General features: G+C 40.6%; 1 protein-coding gene across 1 annotated transcript in view; it reads left to right on the top strand.

Annotated features, from left to right (window-relative positions):
- The window catches only part of GTF3C1 (general transcription factor IIIC subunit 1), a gene marked incomplete in the record, with an annotated part of 1,808,906 nt that overhangs the window by 451,397 nt on the left and 1,335,609 nt on the right, over window positions 1-21,900 (top strand). The window contains 1 exon segment of the mRNA XM_044089472.1: window positions 400-602. Within this exon segment, the coding sequence (XP_043945407.1) occupies window positions 400-602 (203 nt within the window).

Here is a 21,900-nt window from a genome sequence, read left to right as displayed (position 1 = left end):
ATTTATTGCTGCCCTTCATTGGTTTCCAAATCTTTGAGCCGTTGAAGGAAGATAAATATCTTTACACATATTAACTGATAACATTTACTGATCTTTCTGAGTACCATTGGTATTTGACCTCTGAAATTACTGCTTTTGTTTACTTGTGATGGGAATTTTCAGCTTAGTCTTGGGGCAACTTGGCAATTGCAAGTAATTCTAAAAATAGTGGAGAATTGTAGAGTGATTTTAAATGTAACTGAAATTAGGTTAATGGTTTTGGGTATCGACCCCTGTCCATTAAGCTGCATTTTTCTACCATGTGACCTAATATTACATTAAAATTTAGAAAGCCTGATTACAAATAAATACATTATCCCTGTTGAGGGGGTATGTAATTTGGTGTGATTTTTAATTTAGGAAAGAAAATTAGTTCCCCAAAGCGTCTTGTAATTAGAAAACATTCTGCATCAGACCTTCCGGAGGAGCCTGAAGAGTATTCTGGAATTCTAACAGAAACAGAGTCCAGCTCAGATGCTTTCCCATCAAATTCAAACATCTTCTCTTGTCCAACGGAAGAGGAAATCACGGTTATTGAAGAAGTTAGAATGGAAAAGCCAAAGGTAATTTATAATTTTGATTTAAGCATATCTGTGCTTGTCCAGTCCTTTTTTTGCATTTAAATGTATAAAACCTACTAAATTAAGAGCACATATTTTCATCTTCCTCTTATATGAATTACTTTGTTTTTCTCCTGTATGCTTTTGAATCATAATGCATGGTCATCATAGTTGCTGTTGCAGTTACATATTCTTTAGAAATTCCTGTCTACTTCCAGGAGTCTGTGGCTGGCCCGAACACCAGAGAATTTCATCATCCTCCAGCAGGTGGATGCCTTCCATGCCAGATGTTAGTGGTATAAAGGAGTCGTCTGCCATCACCATATTCAGTTCTTTTCATCCTGTGTCAGTCTGATGCAGAGTGCTTTTGGTTGCTTTGATAGTTTCAGTCAGGCTTGAGACCAGGGGTCATAAAAGATAAGTACCCTGTTGGGGAGCCTTACATATTGGGAACAAATTTTTCTCAGGGACTTTCATTTCTGTTACTTGTTCTGCTTAGGCCCTGAGCATGATGTCCATAATTGGCAGTTTTGTGCGTATGTTAACAATACGGCTGTTACATTTAGGGACGACTCCTTACTAGACACCTAAGGGAAACTAGTGTTTGGCCTATGCATGCTATGTTATCCACCTGTCTTCGGGTTCCCCAGTCCTTAAAATTGCAAAGGTAGGCCTCCATTTCTTTGTTTCCTTCCACATCCTCTCGAGCTGGAACTGGGCAGGTGTTTGTCAGATTTGCAGTTACTGTGCAGGCTCTAGTGTCTGACACATATGCCTTGGTTATGGAGGAAGAGGGTGGAATCCCTCCAGTGGTAGTCAGGGAAGATCTTCTTGAAGACCTGGCTGATGCTGCAGCCGCCTATCCAGATCCTGAGGCCTTACCATCTGTCGGACACAAGACCAAGAAGATGTAGCAAACCTACTGACCAACAAATTCAGCTCTGATTTTACTCCCGCTTCCCCTCAACCTTCCCTCGGGAATTATAAAGTATTACTCCCTCTACTATCACTAGGAAAGAGGTCCTTAATGCTGTATCTAAGGCCAAGAACACAGCATCAGTGGGCCCAGACAGTGTCCCAGGATGCCTTCTAAATAGCATGAAACATGACTATCAGGCCCTCCCGAATTGCTATTTAACTGTAGCCTTCAAACAGGCTCTGTGCCTTGTGAATGGAGAACAACAACAGTAATCCCTCTGCACAAAGTTGGGCCATCGACAGACCATGGAAACCACAGACCCATAAGTCTCACTAGTCTCGTATGCAAAGCCATGTAAAGAGTTGTCATAGAAATGATAAATAATGACATAGAAAACCCCCTAACACTGGACCAACCCAATTTTGTTTCATCAAGGGCAGGTCATGCCTACTTAACCTGGTGGACTTCTTTGAGAAGATCAAAGCAGTGGATGAGGAAAAAACAGTTCACACTGCCTACCTTGACCTGGCCAAGTCATTTGACACCATGTCCCACTCAGACATTGTTGACAAAACTCAAGAGGTTGGGTATAAACGCTCATGTTACCTGATAGATAGCCAGCTGGCGCACATACAGGACCCAGGTAGTTAAAAAGGTTTACCTTCATATTATCGGTCACACATGATCGACGACTTGCATATCTGTAAAACAAACAGCACCAGAATTACCCATTCTAAAGATGTAAACCTTTCCTATGATATAAATAGGACCTACTGGAGAGACAGTTATGCATCTCAGAGACTACCCCTTATGTGGAACTGGCTTCCCATCCCTGTGAAGCAGAGTTCCTCCATAACCCAATTAAAGTATAACTTAGACAACTGGATGAGGAACAGGAAATTCATCCCTGGTTTGGCACCTATGTCTCTAATGGACACAGGCAGCCTGTAAATGGTTCATCTCCCAGATTCCTGTTTGTAAATGTTTCATTTCCCCAGCCCCTTTTTACACTTCTCAAGGGTACAAGAACGTTTTAGATTTGGGATGCATGGCTAGGCGTAAAAAATCCCTTGTGGTCATTGGCCTAGTAATCACCCATTTTGAACCTTTCCATGCCGAACAATTTTTAGTGGTACCAAAGTTCAGAATGCAACCTTCACAAACTTCTGCCTGTCATCATGCCACAGGCATGGAAGATAACCTTGGATTTGAAGGATATCTACCCTCGGATTCTTATTGCACAGTAACACAAAGTTCCTTCACTCCACAGCAGGAGGATCCCATCTCCAATTCTCTTTTATTCCCCCAAGAGCAACATTTTATTTCTGTCCAACATTTTGACATAGTGCAACTTGTAAAATCTGCAAGCATGGTGCACATAGATGAGGCTTACATTGATGGTCTCATAGCAGAGTTATACATTTCTTTTTCTACTATTTGCCCCTCAGGTAAACGTAGCCAGCTTGGGACACCTCAACTTAATGAAATCTGTTATTCAAGCACATTACCTCACAGTTGTGTAATTCAGTTGTCCTCCTTTCACTTGGACATAAACTCTTGGAGAATTAATATCCATAGAGATGTATAGAATACAAACATTCCTAATTAGTTGTACAAACACAAACCTAAGAACAAAAACGGAAACTGCTGGATCCTCTAACCTTAATAGTTAATTTCTGTGGGATTTGGGATAATTCCTAAGTTTTCTACTTGTTTAATGTAAATTTCCCCTCAATGTATTCAGTTCCAACTTTTTTTAGTTTCTCCATTTCAGAGGTTATCGTCTCAGTGGGTGGGATTTCTTCATTGACATCAAGGTTTTAGTGTGTCCTGGGAAATTATTTTAATGCAGCTCAACATCTTCTCTCTAGTGAGTAACTCGTGATGCCCTATTATCTTATCCGTACTTTGCTGTATCCTTGCTTTAAATTATCTCAATTTAGGGCAGTCCCAGAATATATGATCCCAAATACTTCTGTCTTGAGTTTACCATCTCTAATAGTTGGCTTATTCTGCGGATACGTATGACTTACTTTGACCGGAGTGTAAAAATACTTGTGGAGGCATTTCCATGCAAAAATGTGAAATTTCCTAGATTTTGTGACATATCTTGGAATAATGCTTATCTGAGCCAATCCCCTGATGCTATTTGCATGTCTAGCTTGGTGCTTCACTCTTCTGTGTGAATCAGCATTGTGTCTTTTTTGAACTCAAACCTTCCTCTATATGCTCTATAGATATTTTTTTTTTTCCTCATTGTGGTCTCTGAATGTACCTTTATGAGGTATTGAATTAATGGGTGTGAAGTTCTCTCTTCCTGTTCCCTGAATTGTGTAGTGGCCCTCTCTAAACCCAGATATACTAATCTGTTCCTGTTTCCTAGAGAGAATTTGATCTTTGCTTGGTCCCACCCAGTTTCTCTTCCCATTCTGCAAGATCTTCCCAATAGTATATCATCTGTTTTCAGCTTTCCATATCGTAGCCACATTATGCCTTCAGTCCCGATTATATCCCCACTTGTCTTCAGTGGATAATAACTACTCTTTCCATTTGATAAGAGAGTTGTGTGCCAGCAGATGCCTCTAGCCTAGTGCATTGTATCAAAATACATAGCTCTCCCATGTTGTGTCTGCAGAGAGTTCTCATACATCCTTTTCCAGAATTGTTGAACCATTCTGGTTATGGAATAACCTATTCTCCCATTTTGCCTTATATTCACTGTCTAGAATAACATACATGAGTTTTAGTTTTGTGGCCTTAGAATAATCTTCCAAGTTGACTAAATCTAAACCTCCTTGTTCTATGGGAAGTTGTAACTTTTTCTGTTTGATCCCCCCTCCCTCTATTGTCCCATATAAATTCTTTTAAATTCTTATTAATTTTATCCTTTGTATCCTGCTTGGGAGAAAAAAATATGCCTGACTGGTATACAAAATCAGGGGGAACCATAATCATTTTGACAGTCAAGATTTTATGATCCAAGCTCATCTCCATCAATTTCCATGTGCTGAGATTTGTAATAATCTTTTATGTAGTTTTCTAGCCACTTATCCACTGCCACAGAGTGAACTGTGGTGCTTAACCAAACCTCAAGGTATCTTATTCTCTAATACCCCCAGAGATATGGGTACATTTGAATCCATTCATGCTTGGGAGCATAGTTTACTGCTATCGCTTTAGTCTTTAGGCTGTTAATTTTATATCCTGACAACTGTTCTGAAGTTATTAATATCATAAAAACACAGTTTAAATCTCTTTCAGGCTTTGTGAGGTATAAAATATCATCATCTGCAAACAACATAATTTTCTCTTCTTCCAACCTCCCCATTTGTATGTGGCTGTGGTGGATTTTCTTATTTCAATTGCCAGGTCTCGAGGTACAGAAACAACCAGTAGAGAGGGGACAGTGGACATCCCAGTTGTGTCCCTTGTGAAATATTGATAGTATGGAAGAGCATGCCATTGCTTTTCAATCTAGCTTGTGTGTTGATTTAGTTATTTACCAAGCCAGTCCTCACATCAGGAAAGCCATAGATTTTTAAGTTGTCTAACAGCAAAAACTCAACTAACCCTGTTAATGGCTTCCTTTGTATAATTTCCCACCATGATCATCCCTAACTACCTTAGTTCTGCTTCCCTTTGCATCATTATTGTTTTAATTATATTGCCAAATGTTTTCCACCACTCAGCAAAACCACACTGACCTAAACTTAAAATTCTAGGGAGTATGGGGCCAATCTTTCTGCTAAAATACATGGGTAAAATTTTATAATCATGACTTAAAATTGATGTTTGCGTATATGATTGGGGTCAGTAGGGCCTTTTCCATCTTTAGGCAGTGTAACTATCACTTCCACCTTTCATTAATCCAAGATATGCCCTTGCCACTTTGTTTGCATTAATTTTGCCCAGACAGGGACAATTTTGTCCTTTACAATTTTCCAAATTGCCATTGGAATGCCATCTTCGGGTGACTTCCCCAATCTCTGTTTATTAGTATTAGTCAATATGTTTTCCATGCTTATCATCTTAGATTGTTTTTCTTCCTCACTAAGCTGTGGAATATTTAATGATTCCAGGTGTTTTTGTCTTTCCAGCATCCTACTTGTCTACCTTATTATCCCTTGTATACAGATTGCGGTAAAAATCTGACAATGTCAGCTATATTGTCTGAGTCAAGTTTCATCCTTTTTGTAATGGGGTCTCCAGGTTTAGGTATCATTTTCTCAACTTTTGCTGTCTTCATTTTGAGCCAGTAATTTATTTCCCTTTGAGTTATTATCAAAGTGCAAGGTTTTAATTTTGCCCAGCCCATATTTGTGCGGGGTGTTGAAATATTCTCCCATGTCTAACCTCAGTTTCTGCAAATGACTGTTAAGTTCTGGGGAAGATTGGTCCTGATGCTGCTCCTGTATCTCCAAAGTGTCCTTGAGTGCTTGTAGTTACTTAAGTCTACTCTTTCACCATTGGTCATCCCCATTCTTGCCATTACCATCACTTTAAAAGTATCCCATGCTGTACGCAAATATTCTGATGTCCTATTTAAACTACTAAGACCTTCAAGCAAATACTTCATAATCCTTTTCCTAGTAACTGCTCCATTAAGCCAGAATGTTGGGGAAGTGCCAGTGCCTGTCTGTATACTAAAATTTCTTCATTTCCAGTTTACAAAAATGGGAACATGGTCAGATTTAGCTATAGTGTGAGTACAAGTGTTATTAACTTGATGTAGATGTTCTTTCGAAATGTAGCATCTCTCCAGCATAGCCCATGTATTATGCCTTCCTGAGTTCATAGGTGTTTACTAGGCTAACGACCATAAGGGCCTTTTTAAGCCTAGCCATTCATCCCAAATCTCTGCGAAGTTCTGCTACCCTTGATAAGTGTAAGCATGGGCCTGGGAGATTAACCATTTACAGGTTACCTGTGTCTATCAGAGGCATAGGCGACAAATCAGGGATGAATTTCTGGTTTCCCAACCAGTTGTCCAAGTTTCACTTGAATTGGGTTAGGGAACAACTCTGCTTCACATGAATGGGGAAGCGTGTTCCATAGACGGGGGGGTATACTCTGGGATACATACCTATCTCTCTAGCAGGTCCTATTTATATCCCAGGCAAGGTTTAAGTCTCTAGAATGGGTAATTCTGGTGCTGTTTTTTTGTGGACATGCAGGAAGTCCATCAGAGCGGGGTCTAACAATGCCCTGTATGCCAGGCATAGATCTCCCCTCAAAAGCCTATAGGATACAGAATACAGGGATAGGGCCTTGAGGCGGTTTGCATAGGACATATTACTTATGCCCTGTATTCTTTTAGTGAGGAACCTCTGTGGACGTTCCAGTTTTTGGATATGCCTGGTTAGGTACATGCCAAAGGGGGCATTGCACTCCATGATAGGTATGATGAATGCCAAATAACAGTGGAACAATGACTTCCTTGGACTTAGATGCCATACCTTTGTTTATAAGTTGCATAAATAGAATGATTTCCTCACCGCTGTAGACACATGATGATTAAAGGCTAGATTACAGTCTATGTGTGCCGCTAAATCCCTGATTACTGGGTCAACTCTAAGCGGTATGTTGTCAATATGATAGTTACCAGGGATGGATGACTTCCCAAAGGATACTCTTATGCATTTCTTGGCATTTAGTTTTAGTCCATGGCTCTGACACCAGTTGTTTGTCTGTGTCAACCCCTCCTGTAGAACATTTGTGCCAGTGTGAGATTCAGTGACTGCTCCTAATTCGCAATCATCTGCAAATTTGTCAGCCAGAGACCACTGACATTAGCCTTGATTTCTGAGAAGTAAATGCCAAAAAGGGGCGGTCCAAGGACTGATCCCTCTGGGACTCCACTTGTGACTGAGCTCTTTGTAGAGGTGGACCCCCCAATTGTAACTTCCTGAGTCTTGTCTGTGAGACAGCTGGCTATCCACCGGGTGACATACAGGTTTGTACCCAACATCTTGAATTTGTCAACAATGCTCGAGTTGGGGTATTGTGTCAAATGCCTTCGCCAGGTCAAGGTAAGCAGTGTGAACAATTTTGCCTCCATCTATTGCTTTGATGACCTTCTCAAAGAAGTCCACCAGGTTGAGTAGGCATGATCTGCCCTTGTCAAGACCAAACTGGGTTGGGTCCAGTGTCTGGAGGTTTACTGTATCTGTGTTTATCATCTCCATGATAATTCTTTTCATGGCTTTACATACAAGACTAGTGAGACTTATGGGTCTGTAGTTTCCAGGGTCTGTAGATGGCCCACCTTTGTGCAGAGGGATGACTGTTGCGTTTCTCCATTTATGAGACACGAAGCCTGTTTGGAGGCTATGGTTAAATAATTTCAGATACATAATTTTTTCTCTGCATTTTGGCTATCCATTGTATCCTGGAACCCAAAAATATTGAGGTATTTGAGGAAATACTGCCCTCCCCTATTGGTATGAATTTGTCTTGGACCTCCTGAGACATCCTGAAATGTGTCTAAATTTTAATCGCCTGTCAATGTTATCACTTCTTAAAACTCCATAACCACCTCCATTATTTTTTTTATTTCAGACCACTTAGTTTTGGGTAGTAGGTATATTGCAGCTATTGTCAGCCTGTGACCGAGCCAGGAACCTTTAAAACATATCTGGCTTGTTTATCTCATTTGGTCTCCTCTGTTTTAATTGGGTATCCTTTTCTAATTAATATCAAAATTCCTTTTTTTTCATTCTACCTGGAGCGCCCCACACTGTACCCTGTTTTCCTATTTGTCTTTATTGGCTCCTTGTGTTCACTTTGATTCAAGTGCATTTCTTGAAGCAAGGCAATGTCAGTCTTTCCCTTCATCAAATAAGAAAAATTATTTTTTCTTCTCTTTTTCTGTTCTTGCAAGCCATTTATATTTCAGGAAGTGAATGGAAAATTCATAGTTTCATAGTTTAATAGTATAGTACTAGGCTATCTGCCCTGGGGCATTTGTAAGCCTAGCCATAGTGATGTGGCATTTGCCACCCCATGAAATGGTACAAAAATGTACAGAATAAATTAAGAATACTGTGCCTAGTAGTGACACAGTGAAGGTCCCCTTATATAATAGAATTAGTTTACTGTGCCCCTGTCTAGCAGTGACACAGATGTGACCCCTGGGGTAAACTTACGATCTCCCATCCACTCATCAAGATTTCTCTTGAAGAGAGTCAGTGAGGGGCTCTGCCTAATACGAACTGGGATCCTGTTCCAAAGCATGGGAAGCCTCTGGGTTATGAATCTATCCCTCCAGCATGTCCTATTCATACTTGTGCCGAGGTTTAAGTCTTTAGCTCTCATGGTCCTGATGGACTTGGATTTTTTGAGGTGGAGCATGTCCATCAGATCCTGATTGGACATGGCCTTGTACATCAGGCAGAGATCACCTCTGAGCAGGTGGTATGATACTGAATAGAGCTGAAGTTTCTTTAGTCTGGCAGAATAAGACATATGTTGGAGACCCTTGATCCTCTTGGTGAGGTACCCTTGTGGTCTCTCCAGCCGCTGCAAATGCCTGGTGAGGTACATACCAAATGGGGCATTGTACTCAATCATGGGTCTGATGAGGGAGGAATATAGGGGTACAATGACATCCTTGGATCTGGATGTGAATCTCTTCATGATGAGGTGTGCAAGGTAGAATGTTTTTCTAACCACTTTGGCAACGTGGGTATCAAATGAGAGGTCGCTGTCAACTTGGGTCCCTAGGTCTCTGATTACTTTTTCAGTACTCAGTGGGTTGTTGTCTATGTGATAATTTGTGGGTACTTTGTTTTTCCCAAAGGGGGTGACTATACATTTTTTGGCATTTAGTTTAAGGCCGTGACTCCGGCACCAGTTGTCCAGTTCTGTGAGGCCTTTTTGTAGGATGTGTGTGTCTGCTGGTGTATCTGCTATGGCGCCTAGTTTGCAGTCATCTGCGAACTTTGTCAGCCACAGCCCTCCCGTGTTTGCTTTAACATCTGAGAAATAAATGCCAAACAAGAGGGGTCCCAGGACAGATCCCTGTGGGACACCACTTGTGACTGGCTTTGAGTCTGACATTGCTCCAGCGATTTTAACTTTATGGGTTCTGTCCTTTAGCCAGTTTGCAACCCATCTAGTGACATAAGGGTTTATATTTAAGCTGTTGAGCTTATCTATGATGCCTGAGTGGGGTATTGTGTCGAAGGCCTTGGCCAAGTCTAGGTATGCTGTATGGACTGCTTTGCCCTCGTCAATGGCTCTAGTGACTGTTTCGAAAAAGTCAACCAGGTTTAAAAGGCAGGATCTGCCCTTTACAAAGCCGAACTGGGTGGGGTCAAGTGTCTGTAGGTCCCCTATGTCTCTGTTTATGAGTTCCATGATAATTCTTTCCATAGCTTTGCAGACCAGGCTGGTTAAGCTTATGGGGCGGTAGTTTCCAGGGTCTGTAGAGGCACCCCCCTTGTGGAGTGGGACCACTGTTGCTGTACACCAGTGTTCAGGTACATATCCCGAAGTAAGGCTAAGGTTAAATAGCATTTTTATGTGTGGGTTTAGCTCCTCTTGGAGTTCACGTAACACGCAACCCGGGATACCGTCAGGTCCCATTGATGCTGTGTTTTTTTGCTTTGTTTAGGGCGGTTCTCACTTGGACATCTGAGATGACAGGGAGATTACATTCAGCTGGGATAAGTATTTCTTCTTTTGGGGGTGAAGGAGGGGAGAAATTTGCACTGAACCTGTCAGCCAGAATGTTGGCAATATCTGTGGGTTCAGTGTATTTTTTATTGTTGTGAACCAACTCAGCATATCTGAGAGTTTCCGCCCAGGTTTCTAACATAGCTGAAGAAGGCTTTGTGGTTATCTTTAGTGTCCTTAGCGATTTTTCTCTCAAAGTTGGCCTTGGATGTTTTTATGAGAGAACGTAGTTTTTTGCTAATGTTGATCAGAGATGTCTTCCCTTCATGGGATTTTGCTCTGACGTGCAGTAGCTTCCTTCTTTTGTTATACAATTTGTTTATGGCTGAGGTCCACCAGACAGGACGCTTACCTTTGGTGGAGAGGGACTTGGATTTGTTTGGGATTGCATGATCCATGCATTCTTGGAGATGTCTATAGAAAGCATTTGTGAAGGATTCGGAATTGTGGGATGTGGTATCCACTGGCACAGTGGGCTTAAAGGATACCATCTCAGTCTTAAGAAGAGTGAAGTCTGCTTTTGAGAAGTTTTTCACTGTGGTCTTTTGTGCTGGGGGTGGAGGTGGGATATGTATATCCAGGGTGATTAGTTTGTGGTCAGATCTCACTAGTGAGGGGTATACTTCCAGTGTGGAGCATTTTGTCCCCATGTTTGTGATGATCAGGTCTAGTATATTATCTCCCCTAGTGGGAGAGGTGACTAATTGTTCCAGTGCATTTGAATTTATGAATTCCAGGAACCTTTGGGCTAGGGTATTAGGGCTAGAATAATGTACCCAATCTATGTTTGGGTAGTTGAAGTCTCTCAGTATGATGGTATTTTGTGATACATTCATATCCTCCAGTGTCTTCAGGAAGGTTGAGTGGAGTTCTTGAGATTGGGAGGGTGGTCTGTAACATGCTACCAGTTGTATAGCAGTTTTGCCTATGGTTAGTTGCACCTGTATGGTCTCTGATGCTTCATGTGTTGCTACTAACCTGGAGGTGTGGGTGTCCTTGATGAATATGGACACTCCCCCTCCCTTTGTGGTTCGGCCCGGGTTTTGGGGCCGAAAAGCATGATACGCGGTATAGCCTGGTAACGCTGGGGTGCTCTCAGGTGCCTTGAACCAGGTTTCAGTTACTGCACAGACGTCGATGTTCTCCATGCTGAGGAGTGCATCAAGTGCCTGCATCTTGAGATTTAGACTTCTGGCGTTGAGCAGCATTACCCTTAGTTTTTTTCATTATTGTTTTCTAAGGAGGTGGGTTTGTCTTTTGAGCCTTGCCTAAAAAAGGCACTATGGGAGTGGCAAGAGCCTTAGCCAATATCCGGAATCCCAGTGGTGACAGGTGTAAGCCATCCCTTGCGAAGCAGCGTGGCTTGTCCAACATGTCATCCCAGGCAGACAGACATTGGATCCCCTTAGAATGACACCAGTACTTGAGCCAATTGTTAAAGCTGATCATCTTGTCTTTGTATTGTAGTATCATTCTTGGTGAGGGCAAGATGCTGCTCAGGGTCAGGGTCATACCAGCCTGGGCTACATAATCGGAGAGCTCCTCTATGTCTCTTTTCATGTAGTCCAGGGAGGTACGTCTCAGGTCATTCACACCAGCATGGACAATGACGGAGTCATATTTGTACTTGCTTTGGAGTGACTCGAGTGCATGTGTTATGTGGCGAATCCTAGCTCCCGTTAGACAGCTCACAGTCATCTTCTCCTTGTTCAGCCTGGTCAGTGGGACATCAGTGTGTCTGACTATAGAGTCACCTATTACTAGTGTATCAGGCAAGGTGTTTGGCCTTAACGGCTGTGATTGGTTGACACACTGATTTATTGAAGTATGTGTTGCCTGTGTTTTGTTTTGAGGTGGTGGATTTTTGGGTGTCTGCTTTGGGAGCCTCTGTTGTTTTGGTAAGTTTTTTATTAGAGCCTCCGAGTATGTCTTTGTGTTTTATGTGTTTGGTTTGCAGTTGTGGTAGGTCTATGTGGGACTGGGATTGTTGTGTGTGTGGTTGCCATCTCCTCCTGTCTGGTCATGCCAGCCCTGAGTTGAGAGAGTTCAGCCTCCAGTTTGGCTATATAGTTGCATCTCTCACATGTATTTGTGTTTGTTGGGAGGAGGAGAGGGTTGTCTGTGTACATGAGACAATTGTAGCATTGTCTCAAGATATCCAGATTGACCAGCTGAACTGGAGACAACGCCAGTAATCTACCACTCGACATGCTAGAACTGTATAAGGGGAGTGCTGTACTTTTAAGGGAAGTGGATATTCACAGGGGTGGTAAGTAGATGTAGTGCTTTACTTAGTACGAGAGTGCTTACTTAGTAGAGAGGTACGGAGAACAAGTGCTAGGCTTATAATATAGTAAGTAGTCTGGTTATACTAAGAGTAGAGCTTCCTTAAGGGAAAATTTGAAGAGCAGACTTGGCGGAGCCAGAAAAAGTTTAACCTTGTTTAACCGGCGCTGCACGCACAACCGTGCAAAGCCGTGCAAACGCAGATTTTAAACAGTGAACTACAAAAGAGCTAGAAATGGTCCAAAACAACCAGTTACTACAGCTTCTTGTGCTGAGGTCACTTCCTACAGGGACAGGTAGGCTGCTCAAGGCTCCCCACTCCCACTGGTGAGCAAAGAAACTTCCTTCTATCCAAGTAAGGTAATGGACAACACGGGAACTACACCACAGCCCAGAATACAGCAATGCCTGTAAACTGGTCTAAACTAGTCGAGGAAGGTGGGAAAACAAGGATTCTTTTTTAGTTTTTTTGGTAGAAACACACAGAAAATGCAGGAACAGTGCTAAATTAGTTACACAGGCTAGCACACTTTAGTGGGCAGCCTCCACAGTTAAATTAAACAAACAACAAACTTTCGATCAAATTCGACTAAAATGTAACTTTAAGTGCAGATTTTAAAATAATGCAGCAAACAGTTAAAAAACAGTTCAAGCTAGTTCAGGGTAAGCTACAGAAGCTAATTCAAGTGAAAAAAAAGCAAAGATACTTAAATCCAGAAAATGGTCGCTTTTCTGAGTTCCCTGCTGCTAGGACCACTCTGCAGACCCACGAGGAGCTTGTCTGAGTAGTATTCACACATGCTGTCAGCGTGTGCTAAAATGACTAGATGATCTCATTTTGTCTGATTGCCTACCAACCACATTTACAATTTCCCCAGCTTAGATTGCTTCATCTGAAATGTCATCATTGTTTTTAACACACCAGCACCCCTATACCTCACCAGCTGCAGCCTGCACTAAGTTAACAAGAAGTCTTTAATAATGTAAAACCAAAGGATAGCTGAAGTAACTATATACAGAGCATCTTAGAAAATGCAAGTCTGATGTGAGGGGCTTCTTGCCAGTAAGGTTATTGTGGTCGACTGTATGTTATTGGCCACTGTCAGTTCTAAATGAGCTCCAACCATCTTCCAAACTGAAAGCAAAGTTGTCCTCCATGCCCCCTCCCCTCTAGCAAGATAGAAGCCTCAAGGTTGATTTGCCATATTTAAAGATTAATAGCCAGTCTTAAGGTAAATCACAACTAAGTTTACTCTACATGAGAAAATCTTGATTTTCATAAATTGGGTACTAAAGTGTACCACAACTGTAATATTTTATAATATCACACTGTATCCTATGGCAATTTGCTGGTTTCTATAAGACCCGAGTAGTTTCTCAGTTTAAAATAACATGCAGATGTTTTAAAAGCAGTTCATGTGTATTATTGCCATTATTATATGCCCAGTATACACTAAATGACTTCAGTCATACATGTCTGCAAAATGGTGCAGTTCAGTAAACAACCCCCCTTAAAGCATGGTGCCGAATGTCATGATTACATTTTAGTTCAGCTTTCTAGTTCTTCAAACTCGGAGACTAATTCTATGAAATGAGGTATCTGCCATCTTTTTAGAGAGCTCTGTAACTTCTTGAATTCTGTCCGGCATTTTCTTTTGAAACACCAGGAAGGGTTTTAATGGCAGTCTGCTTCCAAGTGATGTAGCTAGATTGCTGATGGGTCCAGAGTTCAAAAGATCACATCAATTATTTGTCTGAACTGTGTAAGTGGAGCCAAGTTTTTGGTAAAGCTCTTAAATGATTTGGACGGATCTGTATAAGTCTTAAACCCAGTGGGGAAAAAACATGCAGTGTAGCTGGATGAATTAGCGTGGACTTGGTTCCCAGTTCTCTGCATTTTTTAAAGCATGGCATGAAGGCATTTCTCTTCATTCTCATTTTTGAAGAATAGTTGTTACCAACAAATGCCCTAGAGATCCCTTTTTATTCAGGATAGTTCCTGTTTTCCACTGTTTGATCAAGATCCTTCCCTTTTGGTGTATGTTATCAATTTTACTACAGTTAGTCTTGGATACTTAACAGAAAGTGTGTCCCAGGATAGTAGACTTTATGCACCAACCATATTTCCACTGCTTACTGGAGTATACCCATCCACTGACTTAAGCAGTCCACCATAAAAGTTTTGCAGTCATTCCCCCTCCAACTTTTCTAGTATCCCTACAAGGTTGTCTCATCTTTAACTCAGCTAGTTTTTGCTACATGATATCTTTTCTTGGCCTGTTGCTGCTCTGTAGTTTCTTTCATTCCACACTTTACCTGTAGAGTGGTAATGTCATCAGAGTGCCTGGATAATGATTCATCCATTATTTCCAATTTCAAATTCATCTTCTCGATGTGACTAGTTAAGTTGTCACTGATTTTGGTTATTCCAAAGTGTATTTGATTGTTTCTCCTCCATTAGTACAGGAGAGTTCCCTCATGGCTCCTCTGAGTGCTTAATAGCCATCAGTGGTTGATAGTGAGAGGCTGATAAAGATTTAGCCTTGTTTAAAATTTTACTCGGATAAGAGAGCCGGTTTGAGTTGCTTTTTCTTTCTTCCAGACTTCGTAATGATCATAGAGAAAGCTATGCGTTCAAAAAGTGGCAAACTTTAACACAATGACAACAGTATAGGATATAACTGGATAGACTTGCAAGGAGTTCATGTGTAACCTGCTAATGCATAGCCATCTTAACCAGACGTCCCCACTTCCAGTTCTTTGCTTTATCATTTGTCTTATCTGCTCCACCCAAGAGTTTTCCCTAAATGTCTTGCATCAGTGATTTACTTTTGCAAGACCAAATAGGTTCACATCTCAACAGCTCTGGTAGCATAGAGGGATAAAGCCTTAACTATGGCTCAGTCAACCTGGGTTCAATTAGCAGCTTCGTTGACTGACGAAGAGGCAAGTGGAGATCGGCATGCCCATCCCAGGTGGGAAGGAGTTTGTTGCTGACATTCCCACAAGGGAAGCATGGTTCAATGGTGGGAGTTGCCTGTGAACATAAACTGTGACCTTGGGTGGTAGGACAGGGAAGTGGGTAGGGCATTTAAATCCCCCCACCTCCAAGGACAGAAAGGGAAATGACCTAGCCCCCAGGACAGCCCTAAGATCCACTACAAGCCTTAGTGATATTGGAGCAAATCCAGGGGGTAGAAGACAAACTGGTAGGGCAAACGTGGACAATGGGCATTGAGGGCTGGGGTCAGTAAAATTATATCCCAGTGGAGGGGCCAAAAAGGGGGGGGGGCTGCACAAATCCATTTATCTAGCTCACTGCCTGATGTACACAGCATCCCTAGAAGATCTCCATAGAGCCTTGCAGATCTCTATAGAATACTTTCAGAAGGTAATTCCTGGCCCCCAATGTACAAAAGTCTAAGCTTTATCCATCTTCCCTTGTCAACATTTTTGGCAGCAGTCCGGGCCTTGAAACTACAAAATGCTTTCCTTCCACAAGACAAGATCTTCCCAGTTTCACAATCTACTTCAAGTACATTTGCAGCCAGAAGGCTATCTCATCCATAGATATCCAGAGGTTCGTAAACACATGGCTTCTTGTATCATGATGATCCTAAAAACAAAAAAACACAATGCCACCGTTTGGAAAGTGCCAGGCTGTTTTATTAAATAATGTAAAAGTTAAAAGATCAGTGCTTTCATCTCAGGATCTTACAAGAATTCATCAGATAATTCCATTCAGTAAAAAAACACATTTTAAAAAGTTTAAAAACAAGTCAATTGATGCAAGATAGCAGCCGCAATTAATTTTTTAAAGTGGTAAGCCTTAAAGATTGATGACGGTATGCTCGGAAAGATATAACCATAAATGCTTGTTTTTAGGTAAATTAAATTACAGGGTTATGTACATAAAAATTAGTCCGTGCTTCGGCTAATTGCATAATACCAGTCTCTCAATACAGTAATTTGATACAAACTAACAGTTGCGTTCCGTTCCTTTAAGTGTCATTGTCCAGAACTTGATTAAAAATGCCATTAAATAAACTTTAATGAAATTGGTTGAAATTAGTGTGTAAAGTAAATAAATATTCCAAACCTCAATGCATAATAAAGTGAATACATGTATGAAAATATGGTTATAGTAATTATTAAAAGTGTATTTAAAGTACAACTACAAATCGAACTAAAGTAATCATCCGAAGGTAACAAATAGTATGTGTAAGTGTAAATATCCTCTTTGCCATGCTTTGAACATCAAATTGCTAAATACAGAAACTGTTACAATGTAACATTAATATTCCATTCTTAAAGTGCCACGACCTCCAAAATTATTCCATTGTCTAACTGTGAAAATTTTAAGAACAATAAAAAAAGTATACCTAAATGAAATATGCAAAAATTAAATGCAAAAACCAATTATAAAATATATAATTATAAAAGTAATCTAGAAAGTGCTTTAAGTTTTAAAATGCAACTAATTGATATATGTCCGTTTAATCCTGGCCAATTAGTCATTCAGCAGCAGTTGCAAGAATAACTCCCTGCTGTCTATACATAGTGACCATTGTCCACCCCTAATATTCTTAAGTAGTTTTTCAATAATTGTAAATTTAAACTCATGATCTAGGTGTCCGTGAATGTACTTTTAAACAAGGCATTTGTCATTTTGCTTTTTTTCTGATGTTATACTCTTGCTCATAAATTCGATCGCATATTTAACCTACATAAAAACATGAGCATGACTGGCATAGGGCAACATATACTACTCCCGCAGTGTCACAATTAAATCTCCCTTGCAGTGTAAAATTTTTGCCCAAAATGGTGTAATTATCCACTGTTTTGTTGTACTTGGAGTGCTTCCAATGGCCGCACTTTTTCATACTAGGCTATAACACTTTTTTTACTTCTGTTATGATTTTCGATCATACCGTTAAAATTGATCCCTTTCCTGTATACTATAAACGTTTTTTTACTGACTCTTTCCTTAACCTGTATGTCATCATTCATAATACCTCTGTTTATGTTAAGAAATATCTAAGCTTATCAGAATCGATGTTGGAGGTAATAACAGAGATGCTGCCAACTTTCTAGTCAGTTCCATTCCCATTATTCTGTGAATTATCCAATATAGTAATGATTTCAGTAGTTGCAGTATGTAAAATAGGAATAAAGTATCCCATTTCCCTTTTATGCTGGACTTCGGATATTAAATCCATCCAGTAGTCCTGCGTATCTCCCTTTTGATGAACATATCTTTAAACTTAATACATTCTTCACTAAAGTGAGAGTCTAATGTGGTCCTCACTAGTTGTCCTTTTACAACTGCTCTCTTTTGATGGAGGGGTTGTGCACTAGTGTAGCATAGGAAAGACACTATGTAGGTTTTCTAAAAATGTGCAAAATACACCTATCATTCTCAGTATCTTTCTTAAACGGTAAATCCGGATAGGAGATTTTCTTTTCCTTCATCTCATGAGTGAATGTCAGAAAGGGCAGTAGTACCATTGATGTAATCTAAAAAGGGGCTTATGTTTTCTTTCCTAGTGTTCTATGAAATAAAAATGTCATCCAAGTAATGGATGTACAACCTAATCGACCCCTTAGGATGATGATGAAATAAAAATGCATGCTCCCACTGGGCCATTACTATATTTGTGAAAAGGGGCCCACAGGGGAACCCATTGCCATGCTACTTTTTTTCAAATAATTCTACCCCTCAAAGATTAAGAAATTATTCTTCAAAATCAGTTGCAAAATCTCTTCATACAGGTTTATTGTTTCCTGTGATACCCGTCTGCGGGCTAAGTATTCTGTAAACCACTGAATACCTAAATCTTGAGGAATTACAGTATACAAATCTTTAACGTCAGTGGTTAAAAATATTTCATTGACGTTAAACTCAAAATTATTAATCTTGTTCAGGAAGTCCCAGGAATCCTTACATGTGTGCTTTTCCTGTTCTAATAATGCCTTTGCTTTTTCATCCAAGTATTTTGCACATGAACTTGTGATGGAACTCCCTCTATCTACTATTGGGTGGATGGGTGGATTCCTGACTTTTTATGAATTTTAGGTACCCCGAACACTGTAGGCATCGTAGGAGAAACCACGTTGAGATAATTTAATTAATCTTTATCTGTGCGCCTGTCTATTAACATGTCCTTTAACTGTAAGGTAATTTTATTATAGGTCTCGCATAATTGGTTCCTTGACACCAATTCATAAGTCTTCTTTGAGATATCTAAAATTCTTTTATTGTATTCATGTGTGTCCATAATAACTAACCCACTGACACCCCCCCCCCATATCCGGTTTCATAATTGTGATATTTTGCTCTCTTATAAAATTCATCTGGTTCCATTTGTGTGTGCTCATATTATGAATATTTCCTTTAATCTTTCTACCCAGTGTATTCCTAATATCAAGTTCACATACCTTCTTGTATAATTCCAAAACCGAGTGAAAGGGGCAGGTTTAAATGTACTGGATGTCCTCAAACTATTCATAGAAGCTGAAACCCCATCAAACATAATTTTAAAATTTCATTTTCTTAATATAGTTTAAGGTATGTAAGGACTACTGCTATATTGACTTTTTTTGTGGGGACAAAAGTTAATCCTTTTGAGAACATTTCCAATATGTTTTTATCAATATTAATTGCTGAGTAATTGTAAACTTTAAAATCACCACTATGGTTTGTTATTACTGTGCAGTGGTTAATTCAACATTATTAAGCCATTCTTCATTATTTGTGAGCCTAAGTCCCAATTCATAATTATCTTGTCGGTCCTTGTTGTCAGCATGGTTGATTGAAATGTGGAGGTGGGGGCCCGTTGTTGGGTTGCTTTTGGTCCCCCCATGGGTGTGGGAGAGTGTGGCTGCCCTCATTGGTTCCTCTGATTCCTCTCCCTGATCCTCTTGGAACACCTGAATGGGGGAAATTGTAAAGGGGAATTGATGGAAAAACTTTGATTATTCGTGGAGTGGCTTTGATTGTTGCCCCAATTAATGTTGTTGCCAAATGAACCGTGGTTAGAATTATGGTTTAAAAGTTTTGTTTTTTTTTACTTGTTCATCTGTCCTGATGATCTTCCTATCTAAACTCACATGAGAAAGTTACAGTAGGTCATAAAAAATGTTGTTCTCGGCACTGACATTACGTGGGGGGGGGGCAGATCATTGCCAAATTATCTGTGGACCTCCAGACTCAGAAAAAAAGGGCCTGTCATTCATTCACTCAAATCTCAAGACCCTGAACCTTGCAAGTTGGATAATTTGTCTTTCATTCCTCCTAGACATTAGTTTATTGAGTGAGTGTTTTCTGTTCTGAAGGAAACCAGAAAACCAGGTACCAGGAAGTCATGCATTGCTAAGTGGAAAGGGGTTTCTGTTTGGTGACAGTCTAAAGGATTTCTGTGTAATTCAGTTTCTTTTCCAGAAGTCTTATAAGCACTCTACAAAGAAGGCTTGCCGTACTTCTCTATCAAGGTACATGCTTCTACTGTCTCTGCATGTCTGCCCATGACTCCCTCTGCCTACTCACATTTCCATTTGAAACAGTCCAGCAAGGGGATATTGCACCTAAGACCACCCAGGAGGCACCCATCCCTACCTGGGACCTTAACTCTGTTTATAGAAGCTTACTGTGCCTCATTTAGAGCCAGTAGCATCATCATTCATCATAATGCTCACCTGGAAGACCACTCTTTTGCTACCCTTGACTTATACTGTGTGCAACTCTGAATTGCAAGCCCTCGTATGCAAGGAGTCATTCCTTATCTTCCATAAAGACGGAATCATTCTAAGGACTAATCCAAACTTTTATGTCCCGTGTTATGTAAGAGCTTTCTCTTAATCAGGCCATTCATCTCAGTCTTCATCCTAAGCCCCCAAAATAAGGAAAAAAGAATTCTGCATTCATTGGATATTGACAGACAACTGAGATTTTACTTGCATAGGAACAAATTCCTCTTCAGGGTGGACCACCATCTGATATGTTTTGCTTAGAGGAAGGAAGGGAATCCTGTGACCAAGTGGACCATCTCAAAATAGATGGTCAGCTACATTGCTTTTTGTTGTTGCCATCATGGCAAATGGACCCCTGCCTGCATAAGGGTACATTCTATTAGAGAAAAAGCAGCAAACACTGCTTTCCTAAAAGGGGTTACAACTCGGTCCATTCTGGAAACAGCTGCTGGGTCATCCATTCGCACCTTTACTAAGCATTACAACCTTGGTTGCTATCTCCAGAACCAGGGCTGCCTTTCCTCTGCCATTCTGCAGAGCCTTATCTACCTGGCCCTGGCCAACCACCATTTCATGATTAGCTTTGGAGTCTTCCCGAGTCTCCATACTGCAACAGTGACTATAATGAACACAGTACAGTAGTGTTAAAGCTTACCATAATTGTAGTTTTTGAGTAGATCACTAATGCAGTACCCCTTTCCCTCCTACCTACAAACCTACTTTCTTCCAACCTGGAATTGGGGGTGGGTTCCATGCTCTACCCCTCCCCCCCTTACTCCTAGTCAGAGTATTCAGTAGGGTTGATCATGTTTACCTAGATAGGCAGGTGGACTCTTGGTCCCTGGGACAAAAAAGACCTGAATAAGGCGACAGCTGACATCTTGATGTCAGGTAGAGAGGGTTCCTTCCAGCTTGGGGATGGTGAAATTCTCTGGTACTAAGACTGACCACTGACTTCTACAGCCAGGAATTCCCAAGAATCGGTACTACAACAACGATATACTTGCACACCTACAATTATGGTAAATTTCTAAAACAACTGTACTTTTTGTGTCACCCCTTAACTTTCTCTTCTTAACATCAGATTTTTTTGCTTTTTTTCTGTAATAAGGCACACATTTCACTCTGCAAATTATTTTCTGCCCTTCTTCATGACTATATATGTTCTAGACAGGCTCAGCACTGCAGACTGCCTCATTATTATTATTTATGAGCTTTCAGAGATATTTTCTGAATAACACCTAGAACTCTATGTAGGGTCTTGGCGGTTATCTAAGGCATGATAATTTGCTTCCTGCTGGTGAAGCCTCTTACATCTTAGTATTCCACCAGCATTCTCTTCCCAAATGCATTATTTTCTGGCATAGTATTTAATATGCATCTTTTACACCGTCTTCCAAACCTACAAAATCACATTCACTTATTATTTGCACTTTCTTTTGTGGATCAATCCTGCTGTGCATGTACTTTTGTCATCAGCAAAAATTGATTTTCTTTTTTTCTTTTGAGCCATCAGGATCGACAATTAGACATTGCCTTTTGGTGGCATTGAGGGATAAAGCCCTGACTGCAACCCAAGTCTACTGCATTCGATTAGCAACTCTGGCAACAGATGGGAAAGATGGATAGTCCTTGTCCTGAGGAGGGAGGGATCCGGACAGGCTGGCTCTA

This window comes from Protopterus annectens, chromosome 12.part0, assembly GCF_019279795.1.
Source record: "Protopterus annectens isolate FY-2018-M chromosome 12.part0, PAN1.0, whole genome shotgun sequence".
Lineage (NCBI taxonomy): Eukaryota > Metazoa > Chordata > Ceratodontiformes > Protopteridae > Protopterus > Protopterus annectens.
The sequence above is the reverse complement of the archived record's forward strand: the minus strand, read 5'-3'. Positions and strand labels throughout refer to the sequence as shown.